At 40.5% G+C, this 18,054-nt stretch overlaps 2 protein-coding genes and 1 pseudogene across 6 annotated transcripts in view; all 3 read left to right on the top strand.

Moving 5' to 3' along the window:
• The window catches only part of LOC145494418 (protein mono-ADP-ribosyltransferase PARP14-like), a 74,884-nt pseudogene that overhangs the window by 14,704 nt on the left and 42,126 nt on the right, over positions 1-18,054 (top strand). Inside the window, exons 5-7 of the transcript XR_014050250.1 lie at positions 145-1,820; positions 2,302-2,475; positions 2,973-5,007. The product of XR_014050250.1 is annotated as a protein mono-ADP-ribosyltransferase PARP14-like (transcript). The remainder of the gene's footprint in view (positions 1-144; positions 1,821-2,301; positions 2,476-2,972; positions 5,008-18,054) is intronic.
• Positions 1-18,054, top strand: part of LOC145494416 (uncharacterized) — a 78,757-nt gene that overhangs the window by 40,441 nt on the left and 20,262 nt on the right. The gene's annotated exons all lie outside the window — the stretch shown is intronic.
• On the top strand, positions 11,228-12,721 carry LOC145494425 (D-inositol 3-phosphate glycosyltransferase 1-like). Its single transcript, XM_081473898.1, has one exon. The coding sequence runs from the start codon at positions 11,360-11,362 to the stop codon at positions 12,635-12,637; it is 1,278 nt and encodes a 425-aa protein (XP_081330024.1). The 5' UTR covers positions 11,228-11,359; the 3' UTR covers positions 12,638-12,721.

The following is an 18,054-nucleotide window of genomic DNA, read 5'->3' as shown; positions in this document are numbered from 1 at the left end:
TCCTTAAAGAACATTATTAAACTATAATGTAGCCACTGCTAGACTTTTCTTTCCAGACCTGGTTTAATTTCCATTCGTTGTTGCAGAGAAAATGTTTTAGGCACTGTTGCTCGGGTATATAGTTCTTTTATTTTTGGTTCACAGATATGGAAAGTGTTTTAGCCAGGCATGAAGAAGAACCACATGTCTTAGATCAAGCGCAACTGTCAATTAGAATTTACCATGAATTTCTAGAAAGCGAGGCAGGCGACGTGCCAGACGATTCAAGTGGACTGGGAACTGTTGCTGTAGCTGTAGACCCGGATGTAATGGAATTCGTCACCACTTCAGCATTTCGTGATGAACTAAGCAATTCCCTTGCAGCAAAGAAGTGTGAAATTACCTGGAAACCGAACAACAAAATGGCTGTAATAGTGTACCAAGGAGGAGACGAAAGTGATTCGTGGCACTCCGAGTGCATTGATGAAGTACAAAATTACCTCGGCAAATTTGCAAAGCGCGACGTTCAAGTCAACAAGGATTTCTGGAGAGCAGTGAAAACACAGTTATCCAGTATTCGCGCCTGCTTGGGAGTGGATCCTCCGCTGGTCAAAACTATCGATAATTTATTTGCTGCCAGAATTGTTTCTCTGAGCTCAGATGTTAAAGATTACGAGGAGAAGTTGAAATCTAAATTGGAAGAGATATACCGGGAGGAAACCAGAAAAACATACCTGAAGAAGAACGTACCAGGCGTTCCTGAAGAACGCTTGATTCTGTTGAAGAAGATCAAGTTTGTGGAGAAACTTCAAGAGAACAACAAGGAGCTGGAGATAAAGTTAGACACTGAAGGCGAAGAAATCTATTTTGAAGGTCCTTGGCTACAGTTTACTGAAGCAACTATGAAGTTCAAAAAACAAATGTCGGACATGGTTGAAAACACTTTGACTTTGTCCGACGGCATCTTAGAAGTTTTAGGCTCAGATGAAGGGTTAAAGAAAGTGAAGAGTGAGTTGGAAAAGAATAACGTGGAGGCAGTGTTCGTCATTGGCAAAGATGCCAAGATCGTGGGCACGTCAGCTGCGCATGCAGACAATGCCACGAGGCTCCTGAACAAGCTGATGTTGGAAGAAAAAGTGGATGATAAGAGCAAATGCTTGGTAAAATCACCAGAGTGGCTCTCGTTGTGTGACGAAATCAACACTGAAACATCTGTCCGTATCCATAGGAACAACTGGAATGACACCCACGTGGCTGGGTTCCGGGATGACGTCATAGAGGTGATGAAGAAGCTTAATACATTCTTGGAGAGCGACTGCATCAGGGAAGAATTGTTTGTATGTTCATCTCAGATTGTCATAAGGTATCTTACCGAGCGTCGTCAGGAAGAATTGCGCTCCATTGAAAATGAATTGAAGGATTTTGAAGTGAAGATTAACAAAGGAAAAGGCGAAAACGAATTTTACATTTCTGGAAACAAAGAAGGTTTGATTCGTTTGAGAAGGAAGCTTGACGCTCTTATAAATGACACCGCCTCCAAAACCTTTCAGGTGAAACAGCCAGGCCTCCAGAAGTACTTTGAAAGCAGAAAAGGAGATCGTCTTGTGAAATCAGTGGAAAAGGTTTACAACTGTGCCATACACGTACAGAAGCATTTTGGCCAGAGGCGTGATGACTTCAGTGTTGATGATGATGATGATGATGATGACGATGATGATGATGAAGACGACGAAGACGACTACGACGGGGCTGCTTTTAGTAGGTCTGATGCATCTACCTTGGTTACGACCAAAGGTCACCACAGAATATCTTTGAGAGCTGCAAATATTGAGACAGAGAAGGTGAGTGTTGAGCGATTAAACCTGCGTACCCACTTCCCGATACTTGTCCACTTATCAGTGTGTCACTTTTGATTAGTTCTCAGTTATAAAACGGTCATTTCAAACTATCAATCAGATTTAAATGCATCCAAGAAAACCCATAATTTCTAAGCTGTCTGTTATAACTTTGTTCTGCTATCACACTGTTTAACTCAATTTACAGATAACTCTTTTTAATTCCATTTAAGTCTCCTACTTTGATAATTTTAACAATTGCTTCGCTCATTTTCCCCTTAAAATCCAACTTAATTAGGACAATATCTTTCTTCACGTGTTTCTCAAACACTCTCCAGAAACCATCTGTTCAAAGTGTGATTAAGCAACTTAAACTTCAGATTAACTATACATTGAAAAGGGGGCACTTCTGTTGGGCTTTTTGTTTTGCTATCCTCTCTGTAATGCTTTACAATATTTTAACCTGAAGTTTTAATTTGAATTGCAGGCTGATGTATTGGTCAGTTCAGTGGGAGCATCGTGTCGAGCGATTATCAATGCTGGTGTTCCTGTAATGAACACTCCAAACCTTGGAGACATTGCTGTCTCTCCTGGTTTTCCCTTGGCCAATCACGTGGTCAACACTTCCTGTTGCCAATGGAATGGTGGTGAAGGGGAGGCGGTAAGTGCATTTGTTTTCGTACCTTGAACTGCTGCCTCATAATGGTTGAAAAGCAGTGGTGGCATAGTTATTTGGGAGAAAGCTAGGCTCCCACCATGCAATGTGGCTCGTGTAGAAATTCCGGCCCGGCAACATCTGGGTTAAGTTTTCTGGTTCGTCCTTGCTCCGAGAGTTTTCTCGAAGTTCTCCGCTTTTCCTTCTTTCGCAAAACCCACCACTCCAAATACAACCCACAGTCTCCCGCTTTGCTCCGACGAAGGGCTAACGATAAGGCTTTATCTTCACAAACTGATTTTGGTGGTCAATTCAACTTTACAAAACTTCAAGATGAAAACTAGCTTAGTGTTTCTCCCAGCTGTGACTCCCTTTTCGTATGATTCTTTAGAATTAGTCTGAGGAAAGTTATAAAGGCATTAGTGGATTGGTGCAGTACTTATTATATGGTCCACCTTTGAAGTCCACTCTTTTTCTCTCTTTATTTTTTCCTTTTGTTTCAGACTCTACGGGCCCTTGTCCAAAAGTGTCTACAAAAGGCGGAAGAGCTTAGAGCGAGGTCAATCGCATTCCCTGTCATAGGCACTGGAAAACTCGGCTTCCCGCGGGACGTAGCCTCAAGAATCATGTTGGAAGAAACGATCAGCTTTTGCCAAGCCAACCCTGTGTCTAAAGTGCGGGATATTCGATTTCTCGTGTTCCAGCAAGATCAGACATTAACAGCTGCCTTCAAACAAGAAGTGGACAAATTGAGAGCTAAGCACAAATTCGGTCCTGCCTACACTATGAGAGGGCTGCTCAGCAGTATTCGTTCTAAGTTCCGACGAAGGGTGCCACTCTCACCGGGGCGTGTGCGTATCGAGGTTGTCCCGGGTGACTTGTGCCAGGAGACAACAGACGCCACTGTAACTACAACCAGCAAAGATATGAATATGGAGTCTGCAGGTTCCTTGAGCAAGGCAGTGAAGCTAGCAGGTGGTTCTCAAGTGGAGGCTGAGTGCAATCAGTTGGGACAGCAGTTGGGTGGATCAGCGGTGATTACTAGAGGTGGGAATTTGCCGGCACGTTACATCATTCACTTGATCCCAGACTCTGCGAGAAAGGATCATCTGCAGCAGTGCGTGGAAAGATGCCTTCGTCTTGCAGAAACGAAAGGTCTTCAATCCATTTCTATCCCAGCAGTTGGAACTGGAGCATTGGGTTTGTCTTTTGTGGACTCGGCCAACCTGATATTTCAAGCTCTTGGCAACTTTAGCGGAAGCTTTAACACCATTCGTATGGTTAGGATTGTGGTCTTCCAACCTCAAATGCTGCAGTCATTTCAGCAGGAGCACCATAGGCACTCCTCATATTCTAGTAAAGGCACGACGTCACCCATTGGTAAGGATCGCCGCTTTAGTGTGGAAGTCATAAATGGTGATCTTACGCAAGAGAAGACCGACGCCATCATGAATATCAACAGCACAGATATGAACATGAATAACGCCGGTGACTTGAGCAAAGCAATAGCAAGAGCCAGCGGTCAACAGGTGCAGCAAGAGTGTAGCCAGCTGGGAAAGCAGTCCGCGGGCTCAGCTGTGATGACCAGTGGCGGGAATTTACAAGTATCTCACATCATTCACATAATTCCGGGCTCTTCAGATAAACAACATCTTCAGCAATGTTTGGAGGAGGGTCTTCGTGTTGCAGATGTACACAACCTTCGATCGATCTCAATTCCAAGTGTTGGTACCGGCGGATATGGCTTGGCCGCGGCGGACTCGGCTCAGGTAATATTTCAAGCGCTCAACAACTTCAACGGCAGTTGTAAAAGTGTTTGCAAAGTGAGAGTGGTTGTATTTCAAGCTCGAATGATCCAGGAATTTTTGCAAGAACAGCAGAGAAGCTCAATGCAAGATTTGGACGAAGAAGAAAGCGACTCGTCTTCGGATGACACAGATTTTGGCCAGCCAAGAATGCGCTTAAGAAGTCCAATAAAACAAGCAAGTCTACACCACACTGTGCGAATTTGTGTGATCGGCAAGAAAAAGGCTGGAGTGGAAAAAGCTGTGGAGTCTTTGAAGAAAGGTTACTTTGAAGCTTTTACCACTGAGAAAGTCGAAAGTGAGGCCATTAGTCAACTTTCTCATAAACAGATTGTCAGCCTGAGAAGAAAAGCCGAGGACCGTGACGTCAAACTTGTGGTCGAGGCTGGTCTTGATCGCATTGTCGTACGGGGTCAACCGACTGATGTGTCCGGCATGGTCGGGGAGATCTGGAAAGAGATTAGCGAGAGAACAAGGAAGAACCAGAAGGAAGAACAGGCGCTGCTGGTGGCAATGAACATAGAATGGAGTTATGAAATACATGGTAGTAAAATGGCTTTCTGTCGGAAAACTAACGCCAAGATTGAGATGGCGTGCGGTAAAGATGAGCCCAGAGTACAAGTATCTTTACGTGGAGAGCAGTTTGTTATCGATTTAAAAGCAAAAACTGGCCGAGGACAACAAACCGGTGAACAAATTACACTGAAGAGGAAGGTGAAGGGAGCTAAAGAAGGTTAGTGACAGTTTATTACTGGAAATGACGTTGTTTAAAATGACAGAAGATATTACACAGATGTGAAAAACACACTTGTGCACTGCTAATATGAACCTTTGTTGCATAACTAAGGGTGCGTTTCTTTAAGAAAATCCAAGATTGGATTCTTTGATCCGAAAACGGATTTTGCGTTTCGTTACTAAACAGATTAATCCAAGATCACTCGGATCGTGGTGCATCAAAGGAACCGAAGAATCCACTCTGGGCAAGGACTCTTCGGTTCCTTTGGTGCACCACGATCCGAGAGATCTTGGATTAGTCTGTTTAGAAAAGAAACACAAAATCCGTTTTCGGATTTAAGAATCCAATCTTGGATTTTCTTAAAGAAACACACCCTTAGTTAGTTCAGAGGGCCAGTAACTAAAATCAACCAATCAGATTGCTCTGTTGCTGGGGTAATATTTTTCAGGTATTACACTGAGCACTGTCCTGAATGACCTTGTGGCCTTATTGCTTATTAGTTGCCTAACTGTTAGAAGTAAGAGTCGTTTTCGTTTTTTCAGAACTTTCTTGCGCGCCGTAATTATAAAACATCCTTAAAAAGATAAGTCATGCTAAAGAGTATTAGCTTACATTATACAGATCCAAAGCTTTTCCGAGACCCTTTACCAATTTTTATACAGTATGAAGACTTGATTGATCATCGCAGTTATAAGCACAGCTTACGTAGTTCTGAAATAAAAGCCTGAAAAAAAATTCAGGATTGAACGGGATTCGAGCCCATGACCTCTGCGATACCAGCGCAATGCTCTACCAACGGAGCTATCAAGCCAACTGGGAGCTGATCGCAACGTGAGTTCGTAATATACCCGTAGAAGGTGAAGAATACAAGTGAATATATGAAAGATCATATATTTGAACCGGGGGGTGGGAATGAAGATATGAAGGCATGTTCGTGACATGATGAAATCTAGCTTTTCATCCTCTTTCTATGATTTTCTTAACGCTTAGTATAGGCAATCGTGGGAATGCCAGTGCAATCAGGAATTTATAAAACTAGTGATATTTGGAAATTCTCTCAAAACTTCACGAGCCTTTAATGTGAAAGAATTTTCAAACATCGCTAGTAGCGCATATAAATCCTTAACTGTGCGAGTTTTCATACGATTAGTCATTTATTTTGTGATTGAGAAAATTACGAAAGCGCAAGTGTTAATTTGCACCGCAGAGCAAATTAAAAATTACTTATTTAAATTGGCCTGTTCTCAGCCAATCACAATGAGGTATTTTCTCAGCCATATGATAATAGTTGAAACTACAATTGATGATTTTGTATCTGTTTCCATCTAGACTAAAGGTTAAGTTAGCAAACATTTTATTTCTGTCTTTAGGAATTCCTCTTCCCGAATACTGGGATCCATTGCCAAGCGCTAACATGACAGTGCACACCGTAGAACTCGCACCAAGTTCCTCTGAGTACCAAGCTGTCCTGTTCAGGTTCCAAGCTACCGTTGAGGGAGTGATTATTCACAAAATAGAGAGAATACAGAATCCTTATCTGTACCAGTGTTACATGTTAAGAAAACAGAAGATGGAAAAAGACATTGGTAGGAATAGTGAACGGCAGTTGTTTCATGGAACCGACGCTAAAAATGTCTGCCATATCAACGCTCGAGGATTTAACAGAAGCTTCTGTGGGGCCTATGGCAAGTGGTTTTATTAAATTATTGCTCTGGTAGGGGAGGGGATGAGTAGTGAAAGTAACGTTTATGATGGAGCAAGTTTTTAGCGACAAATTTAGACCGTATTTAGAGACAAAAGGCCATCAAGGGAAAAATGTAAAGAAAATGTTATAACCCTTTTTACCCGCGAACAATTGAGGGGCTCGTGCATGGAGAGCGCATTACAATTTGGAACGAGGGAGGAAAGCCAACAAGCCGGAGGAAAATGCCCAGAGCAATCACGAGAAAAAAACAACAATGACCACCGTTGCCAAAACAACGAACACATTGGTGGAAGGCGAGCGCTCTCGCCATTGTGCAATCCATGATGCCCAAGTGAAAGAGAGAAAGAGAGAAAACAAGGAAAGAATCCTTGTGCCCCTGAATAACCATTTGAAATATATTTATAATTCTTTACCGGATTATTCAATCCTACGCTGTCTCCCTTAAAGAAAAGAAGATACCCTCTGTCTAAATTATCTATTAGATGTCGACCTCAAGATACTTAGGCGGGAAATCTGAGACAGAACTGACAATAGGTTTCAAATAAATTTCATCAGAAGAGTTCAAGTATGGGGACCTCTAACTTCTCTCCCTCGTTTTCTTTTTTTTTTCCTTTGTTCTTTAGCCATGATTTCAAGGTAGTGAATCACAGAAATACCCGCCCTTTTTTTCATAGTTGTTTTTATTCATTTTTTAATGCTGTTATTTGCTGGAATCCATCCTTTGACTCACACTTTGTGTTCCTTTGCAGGAACTAAGTATGGACGCGGTGTGTATTTTGCAAGAGACGCTCGATGCTCACTTAATTACGCAAGGGGAGGAGTCGGGGTCCGCCACATGTACCTTGCCCGGGTCCTGGTCGGGCAGTATTGTGTAGGCAATTCTTCAATGATGGTGCCTCCCCCAAAGTACACATGGAGACCAGAGATTTTGTATGAATCAGTGGTCAATAATCAAGGAAACCCGTCTATTTTTGTTGTATTTTGCGAGAATCAGTGCTACCCTGAATACCTTATAACTATGCAACAGTAGGCGAAATATTTCTTTGTCGATGCTCTTCGTAGGGAATCATGATGTCTACACATCATTTCGCCTCAGAATGTAATTGCAGACGCAAAATGTAAGAGTTATTTCAAATATGCAGACTTTACCTTACTAGGGCGAAAGAGGTCTAAATTTCATGATTTATGGCTTGAGAACTTCACTGATTGAATAGGCCCTTTGAACGATTCGGTCACATGGTACAAAATCACACATGCTGGGACGCAAGTTGCACAGTGGGACTTCTAAAACACTTGCACTCTGCTAGGATGAACCTTTATTACACATCTAAGGGTGCGTTTCTTTAAGAAAATCCAACATTGGATTCTTAAATCCGAAAACGGATTTTGCGTTTCTGTACTAAACAGATCAATTTAAAGTTAATTTTGTACGTGGCCAAAACAACTCAAAATACCGTGACTGAGCTCCTTTAATTCCGTGGGTGGCTTATCCCACCAACAGGAATAACTTATCAGGGTATTATTTACAACAACTGGGGTGAAAAAGGTCTAAATGCCATGAGGAAATTTTACATAGTCAGTAAATTAGTACCAATACAGTCACGTTTCAAACTCAGGGTAGTTATAGTTAAGTTGCGTTCAAGCATATGTCAATTGTTTAAACAAAATCAACACGATCATATAATGAAATGCTTTGTTTCTTTTTGCTCGGGAAAGTAAGGAATAACTGTAAGGCTGCTACTAGAAACTATTGATTTAAAATTTGATTAACAAGTTAACTCTGTAAGGATATTTATAAATTTGTAGTTTTTTTTTATATGAAAAAAGTCGCTGCTCTTTGGCTAGTTATAACTAATTACTTTAACTGGCAACACTGTGGTGAACTCTTACCGACTGCCACACGTTAAGTTGATGGGGAAAAAATTCCAGCTTTACAGCAATGCCAGACAAACACTATATGCAATTTTTTATCTAATAATAGTTGTGGATTTTAGTCAAACGATGTTAATTAAAAACGCAATGGAACTGGCTCTGTTTCTTTTTGCTACATTTATCAGTGTCGATCGGAAATAGGTTGAAATGGATGCGAGTGTAACACCTGACGCGTGAATGACGTCCATCGAAAACCTGTTTTCACCTGTTGAACAACCTCGAAGAAGAGCGGGAATGAATGAGACACGAAGTGAAAACAGTTGAGTGACTGAGAAGCCTCAAATCTTTTTTTCTAGTCATAAGAATACATTTGTCAGAAAGTCATCGCGTCAAAAGCAAATATTTTACAGAATTTGTATTCAGTATTCCACAATTGAGAGGGAAAATGGTGTAATCTCAGATCCAGTGGTATGCATCTACCTCCGACACTTCTTTTTTTTCTTGAAAAGAAGGTTTACCCTTTTCGAATATTCTTCCCGTACAGTCTATATCTCGAGAGAGACGACCACACTGCCATATCTATATTCTTGGTATTGGACTAGAAAAAGCTTGCAATGGAGGCTGAGCGGGAACCATGTGTATTTTAAAAGACTCCCGAATTAGCTTCAATTGCACGCTAGTTCCAGTGCAATACCCAGGATACGAATGTGGTCTATTTAAGACCTCGCGCATCAAAATCGAATTAAAATTTGGAGTGTCGATTCTCGTGGACAGGATTGAGATAAACCAGAAAACCTGGAGGAAAACTCTTTCGGAGGTGAGTAAGGTCGAGAACCCACAACAAAATGAACCCGCTCGTAACGCCGGGTCTAGAGCTCGAACATGGGCCACATTGGTGGGGCCAGCTCGGGTTAGGGGCCCGTTTCTCTAACGCCTCGGAAACTTTTCGGGCCTGTAGAGCCATTTTTAGTTCATCCTATCTAAAAACGGAGAAGTGTATACGCCTGAAACTTCTTGTATGAAGGGAACCTCTGTTCATATTAAGAATACATGAATAAAACAACTCTGTAATCATAAGCTTCGAGATTTTGCTGTGGCTTTCCGGGTGCGAAAACATTTCGGGACCTTCGAGAAATGGGCCCCAGGGAAGTAAAAGGTCTACAAATTAAATGAGCGCTCAGGTGAGGCCGCAGGCGAGCGCTCTTACACTGCGTCATCCCTGATCCCCAAAACGAAAGGGGAAAAAAAAAAGCAAGGAAAGAATCCCATTACATGTTGCTAGATGTCATATAATGCTAGATGTTACAGCTTTTGTTTTAGTTACCGTTATTCCCTGTTCTTTTCTAGGGGTGGGGGTCTTGAAAACTTGGCTTGGCTCTGAGGTAATAAATATTTTACTTTGTTTCAGTTCTTTGCATGTTCAGTTTTACAAGAATGAAACACTCACCATCTTTAGTTGGGGGCACAAAGTGTCTGTGCTGAAACTGTTTTTTAGAATTTTTTTTTTTTGTTAAAAAAGAATTAAAACAAATTGGAGCAGAAAATGCACAGTTTAAATGCACAGTTTATTAAATTTTCAACCTCGGATAATGCAATTCTAGCTTTCTGATTGGCTCACTGTATCTCGGTCACCAGCCATTATACCTGCGTTTGACCTTATATAGAAATGAATGCGGCAAATGTCGCTCGGCATAAAATTTTTGCGGGAAGCCAGGTTTCGGCGACAAAAAAAAAAATGGATGAAGAAGCCAGATTCGGTGAGCTATCTACAGAATAAATACAAGAAATTACGGGCAATGCCGTCCCGGTAACAACAAAAAAGCCACAAAGTTCGGGATGAGATTATTCAACGGTACGTGTCCGTTAAGTTTCCCTTAAGAGTTGCAAAATTTCAAATATGAATGTCGAGATTTTGCGCATTCATAAAGATTGCGTAACAACAACAATTTTTACTTTAGTGTTACTGAATGGCTTGTTAGTCCTGGTGGCTCCAAATTTTCGAAACCGATAGAAGCAATATCAAAAGAAGAACTGAATGCTTTTCTGAAGAGTTTTTACACGTTCGCGAGGAAGATAGATGGCACGTCAGTTTACAAAAGTTCATCAATGAAATCCATTTGAGAGCCGCCATTGATCGTTTCCTTCGCTCGCCTCCGCTAAACAAACCGGTTTTCAATTCCATTATCTCTGAGCCTACTTTTACTGAGGTAAATAAAGTATTAGAGTATTTGTAGGTGAAAGACCTCAGGAAGACAGAAAACATTGCCGGCGTGGCCCATAAGAAACCAATTTCCAATGAGCAGATGAAGAAACTGTTCGACAGCGGCAAGCTCGACTAGTGTATCTCGGGAGGAAGGTTGTCTGGGCCGCGGCCGCTAGTATATGAGAATGGAAATACAAGATCAGTTATTTCGGATCAGGGACAGAAATTTGTACATCGGATACTCACTTGAACGTATGCAATCGAGCCGCCATTTTAATTCTTTTCTAGTAGACAAGTACAGCCAGGTATATAACCATCGATCAGTTGTTTATGGAAAAAAGTGCAGCCAGTAATACATGTAGCAAGTCACTATATGATTCTTACATTATGTATTTACTTGATTACTTATATCAACCGCTGATTCAGTAGCTCGAGGGTTCGATAAGGAACTACATGTAAACCGAACATGGAAGCCGACGTGAACGTAGAACTCTGGAATTTACAAAGAAACTGCTCTTCAGCAAAGTAGGACACATTAACTACTGGAAGGAAACTCTTAAGTGCGTATAATGGCATGCGGACAAACTTCGAGTGCAGCAAGTAGGCCAACTATTAACGTCCTGTTTCTCTGCGACGAGTGGAAGTCTTCTAAGGGTGGTCTGTCTACTTTCAACAGAGAATTTGCTGTTAATTTGGCAAAAACAGCAAGCGGCAGCATCAAAGTTCACTGCTACGTCTCTCAAAGCGATGAACTGAGCAGAGAAGATGCCAGGCAACACGGAGTTGAATTAATCACTGCTCGGAATATTCCTGGATCGGTTGATCCGCTTGACTGGTTGAAAATTCCACCGCCGGAACTTCCGAATCCGGACATAGTAGTAGGCCACGGAAGAAAGTTTGGTACCCCTGCCTATTTTATCGTCCAAACTGCAAAGTGCAAGTGGATACATTTTGTACATGTGTTCTGTGAAGACCTTGGAAAGTTCAAGGCAACACAAAGTGCCGCAGTAGATACAATCGAAGAGAACGAGAAGAAACATAAAAGTGAAATTGAGCTGTGCAAAGCAGCACATGTTGTTGTCGCAGTTGGATCACGGCTACAACGGAAGTACACCAATTGTCTTCCACATGTTAAGGTCGAGATCATTACTCCTGGGATTTTTGAAAAGTTTTTAAATGAGTCATCACAACTGGTCAAGGACAAATTAGTAAAGAAGAAGTTCAGTGTCTTTATGTTTGGACGGGCTAACTTTGAAGATCTCACCCTCAAAGGTTATGACATTGTTGCAAATGCCATAGGCTCCCTTGAGAAAATTTTTGAGCTGACATTTGTTGGCTCATCTTCTGGTGAACACAGGAAAATAGAACAATGGTTTCTTGAGTGCACAGACATAAGCCGCAACCAACTAACAATCCGCAGTTATTGCAGTGAGCAAGAGGAACTTACTGAGATGATGTTTCATGAGCCAGACATGGTTGCCATTCCTTCGCGCACTGAAGGGTTTGGGTTGGTTGCCCTTGAAGCAATTTCTGCTGGTATTCCAGTTCTTGTTGCTGGTGAAACTGGAATAGCTGAAGCTTTACTTGAAGTAGAAGGTGGAAAGTCTGTCATTGTTGAATCAGATGACCCTGAAGAGTGGGCTCAAAGGATCCAACAACTGTCCAGGCAAAGTCCAGAAGATAGAGAAAACAACGCCAAGCTACTCAGATACAACTACAATAAAACTTATTCTTGGAGCAACGAGTGTGAGAGATTCAAAAGGATGATCCAGGGTTTAGTGGAAAGCCCAAATGGTATGTTTACCAAGCCACACTGTTCCACCATAGCTTTTTCTAGGTACATGTAACTACAAAGCATGTGATAATCAGAGTCACATAAACTGCTAAAACTAGCTTTCCAAGGTCTGTTTTCCACATAACAGCCACATGCTGAAGGAATGGTTTACCTTAAATTAAAAGTCGAGGTTTTGATAATTTTACACCAAAGCAGGTGACTAATTAACAGTTATTCCATAAGCATGTGTTGGATATGACATGGTAGATAGCCACCGAAGCACATAGCACTGAGTTGGCTCTAACCTTCTCATATTCAAGAAGCACAAGTGGCATAACTGTTTTATTAAGAATGCCCTCAAAACATAGAAAACTAAATTAAAATTTGTATGCATACATTCATTCATTCATTCATTCATTCATGCATGCATGCATTCATTCATTATATCAGCATTGTACCATATTTGTAGAGCATGGTATAATGGCTCATATTCCGTGATGGCTAAGCCAATGAAAACTCTTGAATTTCATTATCCAATGATCCAGTTTTAATAAATAAACAATAGCCTCCATTTGGCACCAAAATATGCTTGGACATTTGTGCATGGGGATAATCATCTGTTCGGAGAAGCAAACAGTTTTCCAGTAGTGAAGCTCGAGGACAACCATGACCTTCAAGGAACAGATAATGTCCAAGGACAAGTCAAATGGGCGCTATTGTGTTTATTATCCTTCAAGTATTTATCTCATCTCCAGTTTTGGGTGGGGCATACATGTATTCACTCACATGACATGTTTAGACCAATTTTGTGCAAGCGTAAATATTTGATGAATTATAATACTTATTATATGGCTGGTGTAGCTGATATAATGCGCATTCGGATTGGCTAGTTCTAGGGCATTATTAACTACTTAATAACCAAGAGTGAGGTTGTTATGGGAAAATCTGAAACTGAGGCCTTGCCGTATTGACCGAGCAATAGTGAGGTCAATACGGTAGACTGAGGTTTGAGGTTTTTCCATAACAACTGAACGGTCGAGGTCATAAAGTTGTTTATTATATGGTACATGAATTAAAAAAACGAAAAAAATTATTTGAACAGAAGTCGTCAATTTTCATCCAGCGATGTGCGCATTTACTGATTGATTCATTGTCTTAAACCCAGGGCAAAACTACAGAGTCAGTGGACTTCACCACTGTATTACGTGTTCCGTTAAAAACACACATTTCTTTATGGGAAAAATGATTGTCACAGCCTCCAAACGGTATTTTAGTATCGTGGTACCACAACTTAATGGGAGAGTTTTTCCAACTTTTGTGGTGAAACGTCAACACATATAGAAAAGACAGAAAGTGCTTCAAAATAGTCCAAACCAACAGTCTTTCAGTGAAAGAAAATACTAATGCTTTACAATGCACTCCTCAGAATAACTTGATCTTTACATTCACTTTCGACACATATCTTCGCCTTCTTCATTCTGGGATTTATGGATGAATTTTCAAACCTTGTGAACGTCTAAAACCTCCTGCAGTTATCAGAAACACTGCTAACGACAGAAACCACCAATTGTTTATATCTGATGATCGTGGAAACTGATTTACACTCGCTTGCGTTAAAGTGAGGGAATCTATTTGATGAGAACAGTGACGGAGTTCAATATTTCGGTAATTATTGTGACTAAGATGATAACAGAACTTTCTTCATGGTGTTCTGTTCAGGATGCATGAGAGATCTGCCAATGGTGTTTTTCACGGAGTGATTTTAGCTTTCCTTAAGACTCGGCAAACTTTGATTGTTTTTCACTAGTGCCCACCAAGGTTACCGGCTGGTAAGTCAAAACGACTTCTATATAAATTTCATCAAGGAAAAATCTCTAAACTTTTAGCTACTCAGAATTAAATTTACTTTCTCTTACTGTTTTTTATCGGTTTTCATCGTTTCAATGCGCTTGAATTTTCAGCACCAGGCTCTTCCTAATTTGCATAATCCGTAATCAGCCCGTGGGCATTACGGCTGCATTATGGCCACCCAGATTTCACTCTTAGCCAATCAGAACATGGATTATATTGGCCACAAGCCAAAGCTGTATAATATCCTCCCATAATGCGCACAGGCAGTTTACAGGCTTGTGAAAACAAATTACACAAAACCCATATGTAATAAACAACTTATTAACCTCGAATGTTCTGTCTTTATGGGAAAATCTCTAACCTCAACCTTACAAACTCTTGGTTTGAAATTTTCCCATAAAGACCTCGCTCGTGGTTAATAAGTAATTATTATTGCAGTTGTTATCAACTTGCCAGGTTACATAAAGCACTGCCTTGATCACACCAGCCCTTCAACTTGTAAAAGGCTATGATTATGCATGCAATTGTCAGTATGTTACTCACTTTTCAAATCCTTAGTGTAAGCTCTGGAAACAAACATGTATATGTAATGTAACCTTTATATCAGGGACCTTAAGGTTGCTTCCTACCTTTGCAGCGATCCTACTAGGCCGCAGCCTTGCAGGATTCCCACAAAAAAAAAAGAAAAAAAAAAAAAAACTGAGATGGCGCACAAAAGCCAAGAAGATATGCCTTTTAGGGCACAGGGGTAAGCGAGGGGTAAGCGTGTTTCGCTTGTTCGAATGAATAAAAAACTTGATATCAAAATATCCAAAGAGGTTAATTTTATTGCCTTTACTTTCGTTGTTTCCATGTGGCAAAGATTGATATATGCGTCATTATCAAATGGTAAACACCTCATAAGCCATATTGGGTCAGGTAGGTACTTCATGTAACAGACCATTTGGAGTGCAGGCTCAGATTATTCATATCACATGGTTTTTGCTGGCGAAGAAACAGCTGATACAGTACATGTACATCATGGCACAGCAAAAATTAGATTCTTTCCTTTGTCCTAAAGTCCCTAGACTTGAAGAAAGAGTAGAAGGTGATAGAAATTCTGCTGGAGAAGAATTTTTACCACACCAGTCGTGGACCACGGGTAACTTTGTCCCCATAATGTTCCTACAGGGCACCTATTTCTCAGCAGAGGGGTCCCCAGGACTCTCCAAGGCAAAATCCTGGTGAGAACACTGCCATTGTGAGTGTCCCATAGGAAAAAAAATTAGTATGCATGCCAGTTTCAATGAAACACAAAAGTGTGTCAGGCATGAAAAAAACATTATAAACTACATGTTTATAACTACATAATATTATAACCAGTACATGATGTAAAAGATTTAAACTAAAATTATATGGAAATAATTATTTGAAAATTGTTCTCACTAATTCAACAGCTTTGAAATTGAGGATTGATGTGGAAAACATAACACCTGCAGAACATAACATACAGGATAGAACTCCTGTTTTAGCAGAAGAATCAGAAGGATCTCACATTGGTGGGCCCCAGGAGACATCTGCAATACCTGTGTCATCAGGGCATACCCAGCCTTCAAGTGCAGGCACTGAATCTCCCCAAGCACCCTGGAATATCATTCAGCCAGAGATACAGACAGTCTTGGCTAAAATTGCTTCAAACTACCTGCTGACTACACCTCCAATGTGCCAGGCTGACCGTGATAACTTTTTGACATACATGGAAAAAATGCGAGTCATTATTACAGGTGTGGGTATAGGAAGTTTGCCAATAACAGTGAAGTGTGATTCACTCGAGATCCTGGAGAGACTGTTGGAAGATTATTCGTCAGGTCATGAGGAGTATATAGCAAGCAAGATGTACTTTGAGAAAGATCCAGTACAAGGTAATAGTTTTAAAAAAAGTGTTTTCCTCCAGATTAGTAAAATTAGTAAAGAGCTGCTGTGGTTGAACTGAAAAATAAATTATTTTATTATTTTACAATCGAACCTCCAGTTGCGACCACCTTTTGTAAGTGACCACCTCTCTTCAGTGACCAGTTTCCAAAATACCAAAAGTTTCCAAGTCAAATCACTAAATTTGGAACCTCTTGTAAGCGACCACCTCTGGTAAGTGCTCACGATCACTTTTAGAGTTCAAAGTTGGAAAGTTTCTTTTGCTTTTAAGCTCCTGTAAAAAACCACTTGATAGACAATAGAGCAGAAATTGGATAATAGGGCATTGCACATAACATCACATTCCTGGGTAGTACAAGGGATGGAAATTTCGCAATGGGAAGCATCAGATTTTTTCTTGAAATTGACTTTTCACATGAATAAAACATTTAAGGTCATTTCCCAGTATTGCATTGCGCATCCCTACTGTGCATAATTTCACATGTGATTGGGCACGCATTAAAAAATGGCGGCTTTTTCTTTACAGCTGGACCTCATCATAGAGGTAAATCGTCATTTTCTTGAAAATGAGTACTGTGACCTATCATTTTTCTGTTTTGAATTGAGCAATAAATTTTTCCATGTAAAATAAATAAAAATTATGGACCAGTTCTCCATGTAGAAAAAGAAACAATCATCGGAAATGTGAATTTAGCAAGCAGTCATGACTATATAATCATGGTGCTATTATAAGGATTTATTGGGCATGAACAAGGTGCTGTTGCTCCAAAATGAACACAGGGACCCCTCATTTGTATTTCAAAATTTAACTTTTCTTAATATAAACAATCAATAGGCAATGTTTGACAAAAATCTCAGTGCAGGTTATGTTTCAGTGGAATGACCTTAAAAACATAAATCTCTGTAGTTACCTTATGCCAATGAGGCAAAACTTTGACCCAATTTGGTCTAAGCTGATTAGTACTGAAACCTGGAATGGGGGAACACCCGAATACTTAATCCCGGAATGCCGCATTTCTAAAACCCGGAACACAAAATTACTAAAAACTGGAATGTTTAAAAAAAAATCCTAAATGCAGGATCACTAAAACACAGAACACCAAAAAATAATAATAAATAATAAATAAGTAAATAATCATCTGGAATATGCCAGGACACAATTCCTGGATTTCCTGAAGTTAGTTCAATTTTAAGCAAAGGTAATATGTTGGTCAGCGGTTGCAAGCTCAAGCATTTTGTGATCAGAATTCAATGGAAACCATTTCAGTGTATTCCCACAAAAAACTTTATCAAATTAGTGTTATGTAAAAGTGGCGATATACGAGATACAAAAACCTTCAACTTGTCGGGCAACATTGTTTCATTGCAAGTTTCGGGTCGATGTTTCGTGTTTTTCACCTTGTGTGATCAACTTGTTGTGCAACAAAACCATTTGTTGCAGGTTGAAGAAAGTTGCTATGAAAAGTAGAGTGCGGATCTACTTTGAGCAACAAATTTTGGCTTTGTTGCTCGTTTTTCATCAAACTCACAACTTGTCAGGCATCCTCACCAAGCAAATCAACCAATCAGTGCACTGCTTCAACCTGCAGCAAATGTCTTTGTTGCACGACAAGTTGATCATGCAAGGTGAAAAACACAAAACATGAACCCAAAACTTGCAACCCAAAACTTGTAAGACAAGTTGAGGGTTTCTGTATCTCGTATTTCTCTGCTTTAAGGTTTACCTTG

Source organism: Orbicella franksi, chromosome 8 (assembly GCF_964199315.1).
Source record: "Orbicella franksi chromosome 8, jaOrbFran1.1, whole genome shotgun sequence".
Lineage (NCBI taxonomy): Eukaryota > Metazoa > Cnidaria > Anthozoa > Scleractinia > Merulinidae > Orbicella > Orbicella franksi.
The sequence above is the reverse complement of the archived record's forward strand: the minus strand, read 5'-3'. Positions and strand labels throughout refer to the sequence as shown.

Bases quoted from the DNA above. Each gene is read 5' to 3' on its own strand.
- LOC145494425 (XM_081473898.1), top strand. From the start codon at position 11,360: ATGGCATGCGGACAAACTTCGAGTGCAGCAAGTAGGCCAACTATTAAC.